We start from the raw sequence: 23,347 nt of genomic DNA, 5'->3' as shown, positions 1-23,347 counted from the left end.
ATAGCACATAAGTGCTTCATGCCCATTATTTCAGTTTTAACCGAAACATCCAAAATAACCGGAAAAAAAATTCGGTTCAGTTTAACCGGTTTTAGTACATTTCAGTTTCGGTTAGGTTTTGTAGTGAGAATGGGCCGAATGGCCCTTAGTGTTCTTTATTTCTTTTAAGTAGTATTTAAAAGTTATGTTTCTTAGTTATGGGCCTTATGGCCTTCTTTTATTTTCTTTAATTATTTCTTTAGTGTTGGCTGCCCCATTAAGGGCATCCAAGTAATTGTACTCAGACTTAGAATTATTAATAAAAGTGATGAAAGGGAGCTAGAGAGAGAGGTGGTTCGAATTCTTCTTTTCTCTCTTCCCTTCTTTTTCTTCTTCCACAACCTATTGCTGAAACCTCTTTCTTCTTTCTCTTTCTCTCTTTTCTTCTTTTCTTGCACCATCTGAATTACTGTAGGTCTAATTTTCAACTGGTTTTTCATTTCATTAGATTGGTTTTTAAAATTTTGATTTTTTCGGTTCGGTTTTGAACCGAAAAAACCGAATGCTCACCTCTAGTCTCTGGTTGTACAAAGGTTTTTTTTATTTTTGAATTAATGAATTGACTCTTTACATCTTCTCATTAAAAAAAAGCCAGACAAACAGAAAGAAAGAAAGAAAGAAAGAGAATACAATAGAGGTGATAAGAAATCACACACAATAAAGAAAAAACAACCCTCTAAGCCATCCCTTACAACTGAAATACTCCACACCGTTCCGAACTCCAACTCTCACCTTCACCCCAGAACCCAATCACTTCCTCTAACTCTCTCTCACCCCAGACCCTCACCCTCCTTTATACATTTAATACAATTACTTGTACTATTTATCAAAAAAATGTAACCTGCACCTAGGTGGTGCTTAGATGACATGGCAATCACCTAATCACACTTTACCACCTTTTTGGTAATAAAAAGAAAATTTTATTAAGAAATTGAAGAAGAGATTACAAGAAAGGTGATAAGATATCTCCCGCAAAAAAAAAACGAAAAAACTAAACCCCCAAAACCATCTGCCCTCCTATGACCTTTTGAGCACAAACTTTTCCCTGACCAGACAGACCTTCAACAACCAGAATCCCAACACCAGACAAGAGAACCAAATTTTCCACCAACACCCCAAACCCTAGATATGCCCCAATCATTAACCACTTAAAACCAAACCTCAGCATCAGATCTACCACACCTCAACCATACTTCTTTTCCAACTCCAAGAAAGCTTTTCTTGCAAATTCTTCCCCTCATAGGACAAAAAGCCTCAATGTTTTGCTTACTTGAACTTCCATTTCTACTATCTTTTTCAAATAAAAAATTCTCTTTCTCACTTGATCTAAAGTCACCTCATCATTTTCCTCTTGCCCCTTTGATACTTTTTTCCTTGTCTTCATTCTCTATCTCCAACAACTCTTCCCCCATCTCAGAAGAGTCAAGCCCATTCACAGATTCAGGGAAATTCTCCACCTGAAGAGAATCGTTTCCCAAAATCAACCCAACTCTTACTCAGAACAAGTGCATCATCTGCTTGATTATTGACCTTGCTTCCAACCTTGTTGACCTCATCCAACTGTATGCTGCTGCCCACGGCCCATGCCAACATCTTCGTCATGGATTCACCCATGTTTGTCACTCCATGAGACATTATAGACAATCCCTTGCTCAGAACAAACCAGCTCCCTGGCCCCAATCATAATCACCTGATTTGTCCCAAATAGCTTTGGCCTCCATATCTGCAAAAGATTTGCCAATGACATCTATGGAAGATTTGGAGTCATCAGTCATCACATGCCTTCTGCACAGACTGAGAATCCTTACACACCTAATCACACTTTACCACCCTGATAACTATGGACAACAACAATGGGAGTACTAAGATAATACCAAATCAGCAATATGTTACAGACTGAAACCTAACCAAACTAACCATTATCCATTAGAAAATCCTACTCCAAAAATTCAACACAATAACATATGAACCAGCAGATAATCTAAAATGAGACATCCAATATCAGCAAAAAGTATTCTTCTCTCTTTTTCCATCACTACTAGCTGCCAACCAAGGCACACCACAGTCTGTTCAGTCCTTTAGAAGCTCCCTTCATGGCATCTCTTGTTTCCCTCCAAGTTAGAGAATGGTCTCATCACTCAAGTAGATGACTTTTGTCTCTAAAGGAGTATCACATACATACAAAATACCATGAACACATGTATTTCTATGAAGGTTTTAAAAGCTCCTTGGAATATTGGCATACATGATGTCTTTGGTGACCAAGAAACATTTATAGGTTTGTCCATAGAATCATTTAGCACTCGCATAATTGTAACTATTAGTCTTAGATCAGCAATGAGTGAAAACAGTTAGAAGTTACAAAATAATGAGAATGAAAGTTTGTATAATATTTAGCATGCAATTATAGCAAGTAAACAACAAATTACCTGATCAGCTTCCAAGCATTCAGGTGAATTAATGGGGCTCACATGTGTATATTTATCAGTCTTTGAATCCCTCTCTGCAACTACAACAGAATCAAGAGATGCTGGTGACAAACTCTCATCTATTCTAAGAATAGATTGAGAACAGTCTACTGATGCTTTGGTGGAGCAATTTTTCAATGAATTAGCAGACAGCGAACTTTCAACAGACCTAACAGGATATGGTGCCTGCATATGATAGATTTATTTAAGCCAGACAGTGACAGTTATATACAAGTCATTAAAATTAAGTTAATGGATAGAAACATCTCTATTATGACAGATACATATTTTAACATCTTAAGAAAACTATAAGTTTATCCTGTCCAATTGCTTTTTTTCAAAAATATATGATGATTATTAATTCCTCCAGAATTGCAGTTTGAAAAGTACAATGACTTGAAACCAACAGAAATTATGTCTTCAAAGTCTCTCTGCTTTGGGATTCATGGAGTGCTAAATGCATACAGAAGAGAACAAATTGACACAAGCACTTATTTTATAAGTGGTACAAGCACAAAATTTTGTGATCATACAAATCATTACTGCATCAATTCTTTGTACTCCTTTTCCTTATCCCCTTTTAGACCCAAATATTACCAATTTAATTCAGTACAGAGAAAAATGAATCTAATGGTAATAATCATGGTGTTAAATACAAAGCAAAGAGCAACATTTAGACAGGACATTAATGGTGCATCACTTAAGCTCATGGAACTTTTTTTTTTTTTGAGAAAAGGTAATGTAATTTTATTGATAGAAAATACTAGTACAAAGGCCCCCCAACTAAACACCTTAGAAGGGGAAACGGCCCAAACATAGCAAAATTACAGATGCCATAGGCTCCTAGAATTCAGCCTAGCCCCCAACTGAGCAGCCTGAATTCCCTTCGAAGCCAAGACCCAAGAAATCAGCTTTCCAAAAGAAATAGATATCATATCTTCTGGGTCCTTATAGATATTCTGAAATAGTCTTTTGTTCCTTTCTGCCCAAATGGTACTGGTAACTGCAGCCGGAATGGACCTCCACACTACTGAAGCAAGCTTTGACAATCCCTGAAATCCCCAGCTCCACATCATCTCCTTCACCGAAGCTGGCATTGACCAGGCAAGACCCACTGAACCAAAAAAGTGATTCCAAATCCTAGCAGATAATGAACAGTGAAGAAACAGATGACTGCTATCTTCCACTCCTTGACCACATAACACACACCTCTGATCCTGAATATGAACCCCTCTCTTACATAGGTGGGCTTTAGTTAAACACCTATCTAGAACTGCAGCCCACACTAGAGCCTTGATTTTTGAGGGATAGGTTGGATTCCAGATTCTGGAAGCAGGCAAATCTTCTGAAGTATTCATTGTCATGTGAGAGGCAAATGACTTGACTGAGAAGAGGCCATCTGTACTCCAATTCCAGGACCAGCTGTCTTCTTTGAGCAGATTTAGGTGTTGAAAGGAGAGCAGATTGAGAAGATCAGCAGACAGGAATTTCCCAATCCTGAAAATTCCTTCTGAAAGGACACCAGGCTACTGAGTTCCCCACCACCTCATAACATTCAGCAATCATTGCATCTTGATGGTCTGCTAACTGGAAAAGATGTGGGAATAACTCTGAAAGAGGAGTGTTTCCACACCAGGGATCTTTCCAGAAGGACAGCCTGTCACCCTTCCCAAGGTTGGGGCTTAAACCTCTACTGAGAATGGGAAGTGTCCATTATTTTCCTCCATACCGAACAGCCTAAAGATGGGGGAGAAGAAATGGTGATCCAATCTCCTCTATCTGTGTTGTATTTTGTTGCCATTAACTTCCTCCACCAGTGGTTTCTTTCCAACCCGAACCTCCAGATCCATTTCCCAAGAAGAGCCTTATTAAAGGTCCTCATTCGCCTAATACCCAAACCTCCTTTACTTTTCGGAGAGCACACCTTCTCCCAACTCACCAAGTGGATTTTCTTTCTATCCTCCTCCCAGCCTTTCCATAAGAAGTCCCTTTGCAGCCCCTCAATTCTTTGGGCCACTTTGCTTGGAATTGGGAATAAGGAGAGATAAAATGCCAGCAAGTTGGATAAGGAGCTTTTTAACAGGGTAATTCGGCCCCCCAAGGACAAGTATTTAGCCTTCCAAGTTGCCAATTTCTTTTCTAGCCGCTCTAAGACTGGTTCCCAGATCAATGCTGAAGTGCATTTTGCTCCTAGTGGGAGTCCCAGATACTTTGTTGGAAGGAACCCCACCTGACAAACTAATCTCTCTGCCAAGCCCTCAAAATATTCCATTTTTCCCACTGGAATCAAACAGCTTTTGCTCCAATTAACTTTCAGTTCTTCACCACTTCGAACCAGCTTAGAACTCCCACTAATAGGTCTAAGTGTTCTTCATTAGCTTCCATAAAACATAAGGTGTCATCTGCAAATTGCAGTACCTGAACCTTCTCCCCTCCTGGCACCACCTCAAAGCCCTTCCACCACCACCACCCCTGTTTTTTGAATGAAAATTGTAAGTATTTCCATCACACAAATGAACAAAAGAGGGGAGAGAGAGGGTCTCCCTGTCTGAACCCCTTAGAATTTTTAAAAAAGCCTACTAATTGGCCATTTAGGATGACTGAAAACTTAGGAGAGGTGACACAAACTTTTATCCAGTTCCTCCAAGTCTGCCCAAAATTCATTTTATCCAACACGCAGTCCAAACATCTCCAATTGACATTGTCATAGGCCTTTTCGAGGTCAAGTTTGCAAAGCAGGCCCGGAATTCCCTCCCTTAACCTTGAATCAATTAATTCATTGGCTACCAAGACACTGTCCATCATTTGACGACCGGGGACAAACGCAAACTGATTTTGAGAGATCACACTCGGAAGCACCTTTTTCAACCTCTCTGCCAAAACCTTGGCCAAAATCTTATAGAAGCTGTTCAGGAGGCTAATAGGTCTGAAATCCTTCAAGTTTGTAGCTCCTTCAATTTTCGGGATCAATGAGATGAATGTGAAATTTAAGCTTCTTCCCAGTGAGGCATTCCTATGGAATTCCAGGAAAACCTGCATCACGCCTACTTTCACCACTTCCCAACAGCTTTTGTAAAATAAATTGGTAAGCCCGTCCAGACCCGAGGACTTCTTTGGATCTAGATTCTTTATCACCTACCAAACTTCCTCTTCCGAAAAAGGAGTTTCCAAGCATCTTTGTTGGTCCTCAGAAATTCTTTTGAAATTAACTCCCTCTGGCAGAGGTCTTTTTTTCCAATCTTCCTTAAAGAGCTTCACGAAGAAATTTATAACCACTTTTTCCTTGTCTCTCCAAGATTCCCCAACCTCCCCTTCCTGTTCCAGCTTTTCTATTCTATTTATTCTATTTCTAGCCCTTACCATTTTGTGAAAAAAGCTAGAATTTCTATCTCCAGCCTTGAGCCATTTCACCTTTGCTCTTTGTCTCCATTTCAGTTCATCCTTATATGCTAATTTATCTAGGAGCAGTTTTGCTGACAATCTTGTCTTCTTTTCTTCCTCTGAGATGGGGCCTCTTTCCTCTGCTGAATCTATCTTTTTGATTTCCTCAAGACACCTCCTCTTTTCCTTTTCAGATTTATTCCAATTTTCTGCCTTCCAAGATTTCAAAGACTCCTTAATTGCACCCAATTTTTTTGCTAAAATGTAAGAGCTTGTTCCAACCACCTGAGTTTCAGACCAAGTGTTTTTTAAAAATGGTACAAAGTCTTCTTCTTCAAACCAAGCATGTTCCAACTTAAAGCTAGAATTCTTTCGGACTTGCCCACCACAAACAAGTTGAAGAGGGGAATGGTCTGAAATTGACCTTGGCAAAGCTTGCTGTTTCAGATTTTGGAATAGGTCTTCCCATCCTGGGGACACCAAAAATCTATCATGTTTTACTAGGACCGGATTCTCTTGGTTGTTTGTCCATGTGAATTGGGCCCTAATTAGCGGAAGATCTATCGATTCAAATTGATTTACAAAATTTGCAAATCACCTTCTGTCTCTAGCTTCATTTCTACCCCCATTTCTGTCTTCCAAAAATCTAGTTACATTGAAGTCTCCCCCTACTACCCAAGGAATTGTGGAAGAGGAAGACCCTCTTCTTCAAATAGATCCCCCCAAAGCCTTTCCTTTTCTTCATTTAAATTTGGGCCATGATCATTGGTAAATAAACCCCTCACTCACCCCTCCCACTCTAATTCAACTGAAATGGAGAAATCCCCTACATGGGAGTCAATCAACTTGCATTTCGATCTATCCCACATGGTAATTAGGCCTCCTGCACTTCCTCTAGATGGTTTGAAGATCCACCTAACTTCCCCTTCACCCCAGATACTCCTGATTGTTTCAGCTTGCACCACTTCCAATTTGGATTATTGCAAGAAAACCACCTCCGACCTCCATCTCTTCAATAAGTCGCACACCACCATCCTTCTTCTCCCTGACCCTAAACCCCTCACATTCCAAGATAAGATTTTTAACTTCATAAAGAAAACACAATAAGAACCCGCCCCCCTTTTTGTCCCAGCCTTTCACTCTTCTCTACCCCTTCTTTCCCCCTCCCCTCATCTGACCCTCCCCTTTTCCCACCTTCTCATTCAAACCCCAAGAGAGTCTTAGCATTTCCCTATTTTTCTTGAAAGAACTTCCCCCTTTTCTAGCGTTCAGTTTTTCTTTTTCCGCCGACAACCTCTTCTCTATCCCCTCTAAGTAGCTAACTGTCTCCTCCTCCAGGCCCTCTATCAACACCCCCAAAAACTTCCCCAGCCCCAACAACTTTGAAGTCACCCAGGCCGAAGTAGAGTCGACCTTCTTCCTTCCCTCAATTTTCTCGCCCCTCCCCCCCTCCGCAACCACCTCATTTTCCCTTCTCCGTTCACCCTCTCAAATCAAAACAGAACTGCGTACTTGATAATTTGGGATTTCGGTCGGCAAATGTAACTGTGGGGTAGCTTCCTCTCTAGCTTCAATTACGGTCAATGGGGTAACTTCTTCTGGAGTTGAGTCCTCTAGACCTGTCTTCGTCGTCGCAACAGCCGGCTGAACTTCTTCCCCCATCAAGACTAAGGTAGTGGAGACCCAAGAAGGCGTCTTTTGCTTCCGAAAAGGCCTTTGCGGGTTTCTTGCGCATCTCAACTCCACATCGGCCTGCAATCGAGCGCAATTATCCCTTTCTAGAAGGAAGATCTTGTCTGTCGAGGCTAACCAATTCGAACTCGATGGCCAGGCACACTCACCCTCCCGAGTTCCCAGATGGGCTTGAGGAGAAACTAGATGGGTCCAGGTTTCTTTCGGGTTGCTTGGACCGTTTGGGGTAGAGTAGTCCTCCCCACTAATTACCCTTGGTTCTCTTTCACCTGAACCACCCCCAAGGGTCTCTCTACCTACTGGGCTTGCCAAATTCAGTGGTCCCCCCTTTTGTTGCTCTAGCCTAGCTGGCATCCAATCCAATTCTTTTAAACATTCGAGAATAGTTTCTTTTAAGGCTTCTTTCAAAAAGCCCACTCCTCCCTGGTCCTTGCTTAAAATTTGAACCTCCTTTTCCTGTTGTCCATTGATACTCGGCTCCATCGCATGGTGGGGGAATTGTTGACTTTTCAAGCCAACCCCCTTGGTTGATCTCGTAGCCTCCGACCCCGTCTCAGGCACAGGTCTCGAAAGACCCCTCTCCCTTTCCTCTTTCTTCCTCTCCTCCAGTAACCGCCCCTGACCTCCGGCTCCAAATCTTCTCTAGCTCCTCCGGGAAGATTCAATCCCCCTAGAAACATTTCCCCCTCTGTCCTCTCCTTTTTCTCCACCACCGACCTTCTCTCTTTCCAAATCCAGATCCAGAATGTGGAGTCACCAGTCACGATTTTGATCTTTTTCAGCACCTCTCCCTCCGTTCTAATCTTAATGCGAACCCATTCACAAGTTTTCAACTCCTCCACCGAGTCATTTGTCCCTAAAAAACCCCCACAGATATTCCCTATCCCCTTTATTATGTTTGGACACTAGAGTAGTAGTGGCAGTCCGAACACCTTGATCCATGTCTCCTTTGGTCGGGGTAGTTCTCCGTTCTTCTCTACTAGCATATATCCTGCTGAGTCTGCCCACCAATCAATTGCCAGCTGGTTTTGTCCTAACCTCCAAGGTCCATTGTACAACACCCATTTTGCCTCCTCCCTAGATGAGAAGATAAAGTATTGATCATCTATTAATTTTTTGATCCTTACTCCTGCAACCTCCTCCCAACTTCTTGCCGCCCAAGATTCGATTTCTTCCACCCCCACCTTCCTCTCGAAGCAACCCACTAAGCATCCCTTCAAGAAATTCCTTCTGCCTTCCACTCCCCTTTCTTCCATTTCCAGGAATTGTCGATCCCCCTCCCTTCGTATGATCGTCTCTCCCAATCCAGGCCAAAGTCCTACATTTATTGCACTTTTAAAGGAGAAGTTTCTTTTCAAGCCTGCTCCTTTCTTGTTCGGACTATGCCAGTTCTCCACCCCCCATCTACCTCCCTTTCTCCCCCGAAAACCCGAACCACCTCTGAACAACATCTTATTGGAACCGAGCGATCAAAGCCATGTAAACAACTTGTGTGTTTGCCTCTCCTAGTTGTCAATGTTAAGTGTCGTAACTCTCGTCGTCGCCTCTCATTGTCGCCCCTAGCTCTTGTCACCCCTAGTGCCTCTCGTCACCCCTAAAGTCTACTTAAGCTCATGGAACTTTAGTAGGCAGGTGGATATATCATGTATTCATGTGCAAGGAGGAAGCTTGTAAACACTTGAGTTTTCTTCCCCGTTCTGCTTTTCTTATCCTTCCAAATTCCCTAAAATCCCACTATGGTATAATCATATTAACTTCCATTGCTTTCTTTTGAAGGACCACAAGGCTTTTGTTGGCCTCTTCATTTGTTCATGAGTTTTGTCAGGAACCCTCCAGGTGTGAAGAGGGATATGTATCAGGCTCAGTTTGATAAGAGACAATGAGGAAGACATGAGAAGGTCGGGTTAAGAAAGTTACTGTAGACATAGAAAGGCAGCAAAGATGGAGGAGAGGATGAAAGTACTACATGCGAACCTGGTAGGAAAGAATGGTGGGAAAGGATTTGGAGGCAGAGAAGCTAGAGTGGGTGATGCTAGTATGGGGAAGAGAGAAAGTAGTGGGGGTGAGAAAACTGAGTGCTGGATTATTGCTGTTCATGTAACAGAGCAGGCAAATTGCAGAATGAGTGTTGGAAACAGAGAAAGCAAAAGAAAGAAGTTTTGATTTTAAGGTTGGACTGGTGGTACCCAGCAGTTGGAGAAGTAGTTACAGGAAGAAGGAACACTGTGATGTGGATAGGAGTGGTAGATATCCCTCTTCACACCTGAAGTATCTTGACGTTTGAAGCTGCAGCAGGTTCTTGAAGTTTGATGACTGGAATAGAACCTGGGAAAAGCTTGACATGGCAAGATTACTGGTTGAAGTCAAAGATGCTGCTGCAATCCCAGATAGAATAGAGCTGGTGTTTGCAGGGGAAAGCTGCAACCTGAGACTAATCATTGAAGGTGCAGATGGTTCGCATTGACGTCAAGAGGAGGAGGTTTCAATGGGTGGAAGAGCTTTTGAAGATTTAGTGGCAAAGAAGGATGGAGACGAGGCTGGGAAAGATGAAAGGTTGTCTGGTTGCAGAACAGAGGAGAAGGCAGAGCTGGAAAGGGAGCCGAAGAGTCGCATGGAAAAAGGAGATGATCAGGTGGAACCTCACAACACATGTGAGGTACAGATAGCCAAAACTGGGCCAATGGTTCGCACGAGGAAAGACAGGATTAGAGAGGAGTCAGTGGAAGTCCAAAGGTCAGAAGTACGGGGTGGGAATGAGGGGGAGAGGAAACATGCTGTAGCAGGTAATGGTCGGGTAAGTAAAGGGAGTGGGGCCCATCATTTTAAACATAAAAGATTTAATTTTAAAAAGGGGAGCCAGAGCAGCAGATCAAAAAGGTTGAGGGGCAATTTTGAAAAAGAGTTTATCTTCAATGAGATTTGGGTTTGGCTCCTTTAGGTCTAAGCAATTAAAGACTTTTAGAAACCAAACCAACAATGAATAGGTCTCGGTGGTGACTAAGTTTGAGAACGGCAGGAAGGTCGCCGATCAAGAATAGCTGCAGGAGAAGGTGATACAATCTGGTTCAGTCTAGAAGGAGAAGCAACGGCAATCCAAGAACTGTGAGGAGGAAGAGGATTTGATTCCAAACTCACGAAGGTGCGAAGCTTTAAATCCATTTGGAGGTCCTTCCTCTCAGAAGACTGTAGAGGAAACATCTCAGCGGATTTACAGTGGGGATGGGAAGGGCAATGGAATTTTTGAGGAATCTTTGCAGATGGGACGAGACAAAGTGAGCAGCATCAAAGAGATTTCTGGCTCACCAGAAGAGGGGAAACATTCATGGATCATTACTTGCCTGAATAGTGAGGTATGCCCAGCTTCCTTTTCCCCTTCTTCTTCCCCGTCTTTTCCTCTTAATTCTCCTTCTCCAATTGGTGGGGGAGTGTTGGTTGGAGAGGAAGACAAAGAGGAACCTGGCTCTGGAGATTCACATGGGAAGGGAACTTGTTTGAAGAGGAAAAATTCAGAAGAGAAGAAAAACAGAGTCTATAATAAAAGGAGGACGAAAGGAAGGGACAAAGAAGAACAAAAGAAGGGGGAAGAGATCTCTGGGGATGGAGAAAAGGCATCAGGGGGGCAAAATGTGGTAAAGGTACAGGTGAGATATGTGAAGAGAGAAGCATGGTGGATATAGACACTCTAGTTGACAAACAAGTGGAAGTTGGGAAATCAATTGGACTTTTCTTTTTGGGGAGGGAAGGACAATTGAACAGTTTTCCCTTTTCGTTTGCAGGTGGTTGCTGCCAGCAGAAGTCACTCAGCTTTTTGAACCCTCGGTCCTTGGCAGGAATCAAAAAGAAGAAGATTAATGTGGAGATGCATTAGGGCAGCTTCCTTATGGACTATTTGGGAGGAAAGGAACACTAGAATCATCCACAATAAGGAGAGAAGCCTTTCTGGGTTGAAGGACTACATTTTGATAAGGACAATACACTGGTTGAGAACAACAAGCTCTTCCCAGCTTTTTTCCTTTGATGACTTCTGGAGGAACTGGTCAACAGTGGCTAGCACTTCATCCTCAAAACAGAGTTATGTTGCAGTTTCGGTCCCTCCTCTTGAGGGTTTTGTTAAACTAAACTTTGATGGGAGCAGCCAAGGTAACCCTGGCCCCTTTGGCATAGGAAGAATCTTGAGAGATAAGGACAGCAATGTCTTGGCATTATTCTCAGGTCCAGTCAGTTTAGGAGACTACCAAAGCAGAGCTACTAGCTGCTGTACAGGGGATTCAGCTAGCCAGTCAACTTGGTATAGAAAGGCTGATAATTGAAAGTGATTCCCAGGTTGTTGTGGGATGGTTGCTGGAACCGGATTCGACTGTTTGGGGTTTAAGAGATCTTCTTAAGAAGGTGGGTTGGTTAACAAGGAATACGATAGTGAAGATCCAATGGGGTAGACAGGGATTCTCTGTTTTGGACAGCTTTTTAATTGTGTATAATCTCTCTACTAGTGGTTACTTGTTTTTTCATGTAGTTCTGATATTTATTCTTAAGAGTGAGCCAGTGAGGCTACACCTCAAGCCTCTCTCTGGGCTTATTTGTAACAGATCTATCTTTGATTAATAATTAATTTTCAATTATCAAAAAAAAAAAGTGATTGAACAGTTTGAGAGAAACAGAAGGGAAGAATATAGTAAAAGAAAAGCTATAGGGGAAGGGGGAGAGAAGTGGGAGGAAGGAGAAGGAAAGGAAGAAGGACTTCTTGACGAAGAATATAGGGGGACATTAGCAGAAAGTAGGGGAGGGAGTGGAAGCAGAATCTATAGATGGAGTTGGAGTCATGGAATGTTAGGGGACTAAGAGAAGAAAGAAGAAGAATATTAGTGAGGAGTGTTCGGAGAAATCTCAACCCAGATGTAGTGATGCAGCAAGAACGAAGCTGGAGACATTCAACTTGAGAATGAAAAATGAAATTTGGGGTCTAATAATGAGGAATGGGCAGAGCCGCGGAGGTGAATCTTGTGGGTTTATCAGGGGGCTTAGTGGTTATTTGGGATCCAAAGGTTCTCAGGAAGATTGGAAAGAAGAGAGAAGTGTTGGAGTTTCAATTGAGTAATTTGGAAATTTTTGTATGATTAGATTAGCAATTTTCTGTTGTTTTCTTTTTTGCTAATTTGATGTTCCATATTTTTAGCTTATCCACTGTAAGAATCGTTTATCTTCCCAAGCATCATTAACCAAAAAGGAGTCACCACCCTTGATGGTATAGAAAATCCCCAGATTTAATCAAGGAATACGATAGTGAAGATCCAATGGGGTAGACAGGGATTCTCTGTTTTGGACAGCTTTTTAATTGTGTATAATCTCTCTACTAGTGGTTACTTGTTTTTTCATGTAGTTCTGATATTTATTCTTAAGAGTGAGCCAGTGAGGCTACACCTCAAGCCTCTCTCTGGGCTTATTTGTAACAGATCTATCTTTGATTAATAATTAATTTTCAATTATCAAAAAAAAAAAGTGATTGAACAGTTTGAGAGAAACAGAAGGGAAGAATATAGTAAAAGAAAAGCTATAGGGGAAGGGGGAGAGAAGTGGGAGGAAGGAGAAGGAAAGGAAGAAGGACTTCTTGACGAAGAATATAGGGGGACATTAGCAGAAAGTAGGGGAGGGAGTGGAAGCAGAATCTATAGATGGAGTTGGAGTCATGGAATGTTAGGGGACTAAGAGAAGAAAGAAGAAGAATATTAGTGAGGAGTGTTCGGAGAAATCTCAACCCAGATGTAGTGATGCAGCAAGAACGAAGCTGGAGACATTCAACTTGAGAATGAAAAATGAAATTTGGGGTCTAATAATGAGGAATGGGCAGAGCCGCGGAGGTGAATCTTGTGGGTTTATCAGGGGGCTTAGTGGTTATTTGGGATCCAAAGGTTCTCAGGAAGATTGGAAAGAAGAGAGAAGTGTTGGAGTTTCAATTGAGTAATTTGGAAATTTTTGTATGATTAGATTAGCAATTTTCTGTTGTTTTCTTTTTTGCTAATTTGATGTTCCATATTTTTAGCTTATCCACTGTAAGAATCGTTTATCTTCCCAAGCATCATTAACCAAAAAGGAGTCACCACCCTTGATGGTATAGAAAATCCCCAGATTTAATCAATGCCTCCATGAGAAGCAACCTGCACCTAACTAGCTTGTCACAGAAAGACTTCATCATGAAATTCCCCCTAATGTTCCTCCCAGACACACAGGTCGGTCCTCCTTTGCTAGGTAAAGTTTCTCCCAAGAATCTCATCAGAGCAAGACTCTTCATTCCCAAGATGGGATCTGCTGAAGGCAAAAAGCGTGCAAACGCACTGAGGACACGGCATCAAGCCACATATCGGGAACATCTCCACATGGATTTAACATACAAGTATGGAAGATGTTGCCGATGTGTGGCTGCATGCTATATGCTCTCGGCATGTTCACACACTTTTTGCTTTCAGCAGATCTGGGCAGGCTCCCCATTCCCTAATCGAAATTTAAAGCTAGATATATAATCATCAATCTTTCAATATCTCCCTCCATAATCACACACCATATGGTGTAAAGGCCCTATAAAATCCCACCCCATATTCATCTAGCATTAACTTCCTCCAAATTGTCTCTTGTTCCTGCAGTCCCACTCAAACTCCATAACCTTTTACTTAACAATGCTTTGATCCTTTCCCATATTGTTGAGAACCCCATTCCTACAATCCTTGCCCAACATACTCATCACCATTTGTCTAGGTGAAACCTATTATTCTCTCTATAAAATCCCACCCCATATTCATCTAGCATTAACTTCCTCCAAATTGTCTCTTGTTCCTGCAGTCCCACTCAAACTCCATAACCTTTTACTTAACAATGCTTTGGTCATTTCCCATATTGTTGAGAATCCCACTCCTACACTCCTTGCCCAACATACTCATCACCATTTGTCTAGGTGAAACCTCTTATTCTCTCTACATGCATCAAGAAGAAGTCCCACAGAATCTTTTTCCATTTTCTTTTTTCTTCATGTGCAAGATTAAGTATCAACATATGATAGCTCGGTAAGCTGGATAGTTACACTTTTGATTAGTGTTGTTGTTCCTTCTAATGAGAGAGAACTTTTATTCCAACCTGCACGGACCAGACGGCAAATGTGTCATTCTAGAACCTTACCCGAAAGGTAGGCCAAGATAGGCAAATAAGCCATAGTATTTTTTTTTTATGAGTGGCAAATAAACCATAGTTCATCCAAGCCTTCCCATACAAATTTAATTAGATCATTATTCTTTGTCCTTATCACCACACTCTTCTGATCAGTACATAAACCCTAACACAGCTTCAAATCCTCTTAATAGAGCTTGCACCACTCCCACCTAATGGAATCTTCTAGTTTAAATGTTTCTTCTACGTTCATGCATAGCCATGGTTCAGAATAACATTGATGATGAAAGTAACTCAACATGAGTTAGAAAGTTTTTTTTATCAGCACAAATTAGAAAGCATATTGAGTGCTAGTAGTGAGTAAAGACTTAGGAAGAATCATAGAGGTGGAACTGCAGGACTGAATGTGGATCAATAAGAATACTTATCAAAAAAATCATGGATTAATAAGAATTACCAATGATAAAGCAACCTATATTCTAAATTTGCAGAGAGAAACAATGGCCATGTAGAAAATGGAGAAATACCAGCTAGGCCTAATGACTTATAATGGAAGATACTCATGAGTTTCTTGTAATTAGAAGATTAGATATCAACACTCTAATATGAATCTGACTATCTAGGGTTGTACCAAAGCCATTAGGCAACTTCCCCCACCACTTATCCATTGCAGTACTAATTTACATGAACCACCATATTCGCAATACACACAATCCCCATTAAACATCTAAAATCCTATGGATCAAGATTCAAGGAACAGATAGTGCTCGGTAAGAACTTTTAATACAATGATCTATAACTATGAAACATAGTTGTCAAGGCGACGCCTAGGCAGGCGCCCTTTGAGGCTCACCTCGCCTAATCGCCAAGCAGTTTTATACTTCCTACTATAAATTACTTTTTTGTTCATTCTTTTTTGAGATTATAATTATAAAATAGACATTATTAAACTAAAATAATCATTTTGTGTGTTTATATACTAATTTCTTTTTATTGTGTGTTTATATACTAATTTCTTTTTATTGTGTGTTTATATACTACTACTACCATTACTTTTTCTTTTCTTCTTTTCCTATAACAAAAATAAGGGTTCATCCCCTATATTTTTTGAATTTTATTTTCCTTCTTCTCTTTCTTCTCATGAATATGTTGATTTTCTATACTTTAATATGAACTTTATACTTTTATTATGAATAATTATTAAGGAAATATGGTTACGGTACCTAGGGAACTACCCTAGGATCTATGTTTTCAACAAAAAAAAATCCATCGCCTAGGCGACTAGGCGACAAGGCGCCCCTCTGTCGCCTAGCCTCACCTTGGCACCTTGAAAACTATGCAATGAAATATCACCTTATAAAATGTACCCATTAGTATGATCTTGTTTCTTTCAAATTTCAATATGAACAAACAACTAGAACCTTGCAGCTGGCTTCATGTAACTTATCTTTGGTATTGTAGATTTCAGCTAGATTTTTTTTATTAGTAATTCCAGCTAGACTTTCAAAACCAGTACATCTGTGTCCATACATATGATACACGTTTTCAACTAGAGCGCTCTCCATCTGCAAGAACAAAACAGATGCTCTTAGCCTGTCCCACCTACCTTTTTCGTTCTTATTTCCCAGTAGACAACCCTCATTTAATCTTACACTCCACAAGACCACAACACTTTTTGTTCTTCCATCTCGTTCACCTATTCAATAGGCAATATTGCAGGACTTCTAATGCACTAGGGAAATAATCATGGTCCTTTCTACCTTCACTTTCTTATGATGAACAACAGAAATCAAACATGACTCTAGGTGTAGAAATTATGCTTACACTTCAAAATAGAATCACAAGTAGCCCACAACCAACAGGATGCTCTAACTTTTCACACAATCTCGAAAATTCAGAAAGAAAGAAAAGCCTTACTTAGGAAGTGCACATGTTGGAGTTTTCCCCAATTCCATTGAAATAAGCTCCATATTACTCTTAATTAAAATGTACTCTTTTTTTTCTGGTGACCAATTAAGTGTACTCATCATACTAAAGAAGAAGCGATTCCTATTATAGTAAATAAAATGTCCATTTAATGTAAGCAATTTCCGGGTTTCCATAGGCATAATGTCAGAGGGAGAGAGAGAGAGAGAGAGATTCAACTCAGAATCAATCGAAAAGAAAACTAAAGGACCATAAATTAAACGAGATAAAGAAATAATGAAAGAACCGCTTGTGAGGGAGGTGGAGAAGTGCGGTAGGTGGTGCCGTCGGCCTCTACAGTCCAACCAGCTTCACGGGCAAGCGCAGCGAGGACGTCGTTCATGTCAGCACGAGCAGGGAGGGTAAAATTGCCGTACTGTCGGAGACCAGCGAGCATGCGGCTGGTGATGGCACGGCGGTGGCGTTCCCTCAATTTGGTGCGCTCCTTCTCCTTCTCCCTCTCCTTCTTCCCTTTGCCACCGCTGGCGACGCCCAATGCCGCCGCAGCGGCTGCCGTCGCGGCGAAGCCACGGGGCCTACGCTGGGGCTGCGGCTGTTGCTGAGGTGGCTGAGGCTGAGGCTGGGGCTCTCGATCATGCTTTACGCTGTTGTTCATCGCTACAGCTAGACCTTCCACCCAATTTTCACCCTTCTGTGCGCATTTTCATTCCTCTCGGCCTCTCTCTAGTCTTTTCCCAATTGAGAAATTGTGGGAAAAGGAAAGGACAGAAGTTGAGAAGCATGAGTAAAAGGGAAACACAATAAAAATGCTCGCCTTATGTGCAGCATGCTACAGACAAGATCTCCGTGGGCCCGTCGCGTCTTTAGTACGTTGCATTGTGCATATGCAACCACAAATCGATATTATTGCTGAAATACGCAAGAAAATGCCAGTCGACAGCGACTCCGTTACGGATACATCCGATGCAGAATTCTGATTCCATTAGCCATCTCCCCCTATAAACCGTATCTTGCCCGTAAATTTGGCATCAATTCACGGTCATGCATCCCCTGTATTATAGGGCTATAAAATCCTGATCTAGGCTGATTGGTCATTCTCCCTTTTCAGATTAACACGGTGATTAGCGAAATAATTAATCTTTATTTTAATAATTATTATAAAAATAATTTAATAATTTGAATTAATTATATTAATATTTAATATAATTATTTTTATAGTATTTATTAGTATTTCATTTTATTTTATTAATAATTAAATTTTATGAAACATTATTTAAATATTAGTAAATATATACAATTAAGTTGTAATCATAAAATATTTAAAATATTTTTCTGATTAGAATATGTTTTTCAAAAATAAGGGAACATTCGTCTCTTATGTGTTGGATAATGAATAATGTCCATATTGTATCGTATTAGATCTATTGTTTCAAGGTATGATTCGATAGTTAATACATTTATTTTTTTTAAAAAAAGACAAATTTGGCCATTTCTTGTTTTTATCTCAAGTACATACCCATGCATACTAAGTTATTTTCATTTTCATCATATTATTCATTTTACAATGAAAATAAAATGATAAGATGCCATGGGTATCAAAGTAATTTTTTGACAAAATTACATAACGAAGTATTATCATACTAGCAAAGGGGCCCTGCGTTGCAAGGGCAAAACATGATGAGTGGTTTGTTGAAGGTAAATTATTATATAAGAAAAAATTGTGAAAGATAAATTTTTTAATTAAAAGTTTATTAGAAAAAGTATCTATTTAAAATAAATAAAAATTTATGGATAATAATATATTTAATTTAATAAAATAAACAAAAAAAAATAACCATGAGGCAACACACAGTGAAAGAGGGAGAGATGACTTTTGCCATTGTACTTTTGTTTTATATAGTGGAATAGTTGTAAATAGTTAAATAATAATTAATTTAATTTAATAAATAAATAAATTTAGTAAAATAAATAAGATAAATAGACAATCAAGTGAGAGAGTAAATATATATAAATATATACATGATTGTCTTACTTTGATAGCAATAATAATTTGTTAGATTATTAAATTATTAAATAATTAAATAATTTAGTAAAATAAGTAAATAAATAAAACTTTATGTATTATCAACATAAGATTTGTAAAGGCTATATCAAATTATTTAATTAATTAATTTAGCATCGTTAATGGGCCGGGCTAAATTATTGGGCTACCAAGCCCATGAACAGGCTTAGCCTAGTCTGTGGCTTGGCCTAGCCTAAGACGGGCTCGTGCCGGTTCAGGCTAAAATAAAATTTTAAGATCTTTTTTAATTTTTTGTCTATTTTTTAATTTATGTTAAAATTTTCATTTTTCTTAATTTTTAAAAAACATGGCTTAGCCCGGTTCGTGGCCCAGCCTAAGACTTGGCCTGCGCGGGCTCGGGCCGTATATTATATACAATAATTATATAATATATTAATATATATATATAATTTAATTTTTCAACTTTATTATATTATTTCATTTTATTATTGCATATATAAACAATTGTACACATCAAAATTCATATAAAATAAAATTTTAAGATCTTTTTTATTTTTTCTATTTATTTTAATTTATGTTAAATTTTTCATTATTTTTTTAATTTTTTTTTAAACATGGATTAGCCCAGCTTGGCCCGCCCATTTTTTAAGGAAGAGTGGTTGACCTCCTTGGGTGCCTGACCTTGGCACTCCATAAACCAACATCCCTTGTAGGGTGGCCTTCGTTAATAGTAAGCATGGCTACCAGGGTCCATCATGGGTACACACATGCTCATGGAGACAATGTGGGTCTTAACTCAAACATGTCCCTACACCTTGCTAGCCTCATGCCTAAGCTAATCGAGCTACCACACTTCCTATGATCCGGTGAGAGCCATAGAGAGCCTTTGCCATGCACCGCAAGGTCATGATCCAGTGCCACTGGCCGCACATAGCCTAGACGCACATGGCTCTTACACATACATCAGGCTTGTCTTGGCCACACATGGCCTGGACGCTGCACGGGTTTCTTTTGCTGCAAACCTACCCCTATGACAATTGGTATCAGAGCATTAGCCAACTATTGTCGTAGTTGGTATCAGAGCACACAGTTGAGCCAGCCTGGATTCGTCATCACGACAAGAAGCACATTGTAGGGTGTGGTCCCTTGGCATACCCACTCAACAGGTTTCAAGTAAGCAACAAGCATTAAGTCTGGCAAGAGGCCAAACATCGTGTCCCCATTCCAATGAATCCGAAGCAACGCTCGTGTAGGGGCAAACGCATGGGTCATTTCTTAGAAGGCATATTGTGGTGGTTTGAGTTAGGGAGTGCCTTGCTTCCTCACGGACATTAGTCGTTGTTCATTTTGGTGAGGTGTGGGTGGTGCGCCTATATCTTGGTCTCATGACAGATGGGTCATTGTTCCATAGCTTGTCTAAGGCACTATTAAGTTGGGGACGATAGTCCGAAATTGGTTGGTGTCAGCGGTTGGTCAAGGAATGTCACTAAAGTGATGACATTAGTACAAAATGGGTTATCGGTTGAAGGCATAATATTTGGAATGTTAGGAATGTAGGTACACTTGTTGTTGGAGCATGGCGACATGACACATTGCATCAGAGGACATGCTCAACACAACACAAGGCTGAACATTCACAACAACATCAATACATCACATAAGTGAGTGCATGTTTGGCAACATCATAGGTAAAAGTTGCCACCACTCGTACACATTGTGGTAAGATCTTTGAGGCAAGCAACATCGGGGGCCCTTGTAGCGAAGAGGTATCCCGAACACAACGAGGTAAAGTGTAGTTTCTAGGGCCAAAATAGCATAATCCATGGATAAGTTGGAGTAACTCGAACACGGTGAGGTAAAGTCTGCAGGCCAACATGGTGAAAGGGTTTCCCAGGATACTATGCCAACAATAGGAGAAGACCTATCACATCGTGTTCAATGACACCACCGAAAAGCTATCAAGAAGACAATCGAGGTAAAGATAATACAAGACGGGCCTCTACGAACCACACACACATAACATCTTTAAGAGCCATATACACACAAATTGAGGGCATAGCCATTGCACGATTTAAGTAACCTGAACACAATGGGTGAAGTGTAGGTTTTGTCCCCTTATATAAATCTCAACATAGGTGAGACTCGGACTAACTAGGTGGCCCTAACTACAATAGCGAGTAGCTAAACTGAAGCACACATGGATGGTGTGGGACACAGATGCCCATTCACAAAGGAGCCGTTGTCAGGAGGACAACAGGGGAGCCTGTCATGGTCTGACACAAGCTTAGCCTTATCTACGCTGGTGGGCTTATGTTGAGTGGCACTATTGTAAACATCACCAGTATGATTTTTCGAAAAAGTGGTATTTCCTATTAGTAGACTTCCAAAAGCTTAACGTACTCTTTGATAAGGTGGTTGACCTCCTTGGGTGCTTGATCTTAGCATTCCATAAACCAACATCCCTTGCGGGGCAATCCTAATTAATGACAAACATGACTACTAGGGTTCATCATGGGCACACACACACACATTCATGGGAATAGTTCATAGACCGACACTATGCATCACATATAAAGGGGAGACTTTCCATGTGGGTCAGGCCCAAGCATGTCCCTACACCTCGCTATTTTCATGCCTAAGCTAATCGAGCTACTTCATTTTCACAGCAAGCACACGGGTGTGTTTATGGCCCAACAATTGCCTACATACATCATCAACACAACAATTGCCTCTTTTCATTGGCACAACAAGTGCCTCATATCATCATCATAGTGGTTGCATCTTACATCATGGCATTCTCTTTTTGGCACATAAGAGGTGTCTCCTATGGATTGGCAAGAGCTATAAAGAGCCTTGACCATGTATCGCGAGGTCATGATCCAATGCCACTAACCTTAGTGGAGCCATCATCAGGCTGACACATGGATTTTACACACACACATCAAACTTATCATAGTCGTACATAACCTGGATGTTGCATGGGTTTCTTTCGCTACAAACCTACCCCGTGACAATTTGGGACCAATAAAATTAATGTTATTTGCTTTACTAATTTTCATGCATTATTTTTTATTTTCTTTCAATTCAGCTTTGTAATGAAATTCATAAGTCTTATTATTGATTATAATATAGATAAAATATAAATGTAAAGAGATATTAGTCAACACAACAATAGTTAACAAAATATATGGATTATTGTACCTATAAGAAATGTTAACTGTAAAATAATTTTGATTGTTTTAAATGTTAGTTATAACAAGTTTAATAAGAAATTTAAGCAATCTATTGTATAATTATTGTTTTATTTACATTAATAAAGTTTTTTATCATTAATAGTAAAAAGATAATAATAATATTTGAGTTAAAAGTCTCTTAGCAATCAATTGAGTAGTGACTTAATTGATACGTAAATGGGTTGTTCCAAAAGATATGCAAATCTAAGTCCCTTTATCGCTTCCACCGACTTTGGAGAAGAGTATTTAGATTGTTGCAAAAATAAAAAATGTGTATTATGTTAAAAAACAATGAATTACGACTCTTATAAGAGCATAAGACATGTGATACAATATAAAAAAAGTCTCTTAACAAATTTTTCACATAAAAATTATATTTTATATAAAGGGAGATTTTAATACATAATGAAAATTATCAAGTTTAAAAATAATTTTGAAATAATAAGTGTGGGAATAAAACTTTAATTTTAGATGTTAAAGATCTAATTTCTTTAATATTGTGATGAACATTGTACGAACACATAATGATATATTTGGACTAACCCATGACTGTTTAAGAGTCATCATTTATTTTTTTCATAATATCAAAAATTCACTTCAATATTAGTGAAAGCATTTAATTAATTTATATAATTATATCACATATAAAAGGCCTTTATGTTATTCTATATTTTGATCTTGGGCAATTGTGTATTTTATACAAAAATATTAATTTTTTTTATTATATTTTCATTAAAATACTACTATATTTTTTAATTTTTTAATGAAATTGACCTAATATATAAAAAAAGAAGAGGCCACCATATTGTTACATTGAAATTCAACATAACTATTCAATCTTATATTTTAAATTTGAATCAATCATTTTTCAATGCAAAATACTTATATCACTTTATTAAAGAAAAAATTATTAAAATATTAACAATGATTAATTATAATTTTTTGTTAAAAAATAATAATTTCATATTAAATACTATGTTACTGAATGAATGTTAAATTGAAGTCTCATTACATACCTCACACAAGCCATTCATATATTTTACATAAAGGTGATAATCTTTTAAAACATTTTGTTAAGTATAAATATTATCATCTAAAGGATGGCATTTTTGTTCAATTATAAAATAACTATAAGCATTAATCACATATACAAAAATAAATAAACAAATTCTTAATGAATTAATTCTCAACTATTAAAATAAAATGTTAAAATAAATAATATATTTTTATTTTAATTTATGTTATCATGAACAAAATTGTTGCTTAATAAAGGATATGAGAAAATCTATGATGTTAGAAAGATATAATATCGGAATGATTTTAACAAATCATAACCCCTAAGAATTTAGATAAAAACATATGTGATTAATTGCCAATTTTATGATGTTGGATGATTGATTGTAAGTTTTTCTGCTATTATAGTTAGTCTCAAA

The 23,347-nt window shown here is 39.1% G+C and overlaps 1 protein-coding gene across 3 annotated transcripts in view; it reads right to left on the bottom strand.

Annotated features, from left to right (window-relative positions):
* BMY2 (beta-amylase 2) overlaps nt 1-17,625 on the bottom strand; it is a 38,712-nt gene extending 21,087 nt beyond the window's left edge. For 2 of the 3 annotated variants that reach the window (XM_010276876.3, XM_088895737.1), the window contains exons 1-2: nt 16,945-17,423; nt 2,469-2,693 (exon numbers count right to left, since the gene is read on the bottom strand). In XM_010276876.3, the coding sequence (XP_010275178.3) occupies nt 2,469-2,693; nt 16,945-17,313 (594 nt within the window). In that variant the 5' untranslated portion in view covers nt 17,314-17,423. Of the gene's footprint in view, nt 1-2,468; nt 2,694-16,944 lie in introns of all 3 variants that reach the window. The other variant, XM_088895736.1, reaches the window with a different exon arrangement.
* Nucleotides 17,626-23,347: the final 5,722 nt, after the last annotated feature.

The sequence above is a fragment of the Nelumbo nucifera genome, chromosome 1 (genome assembly GCF_055504915.1).
Source record: "Nelumbo nucifera cultivar China Antique chromosome 1, China Antique-T2T, whole genome shotgun sequence".
NCBI lineage: Eukaryota > Viridiplantae > Streptophyta > Magnoliopsida > Proteales > Nelumbonaceae > Nelumbo > Nelumbo nucifera.
The sequence above is the reverse complement of the archived record's forward strand: the minus strand, read 5'-3'. Positions and strand labels throughout refer to the sequence as shown.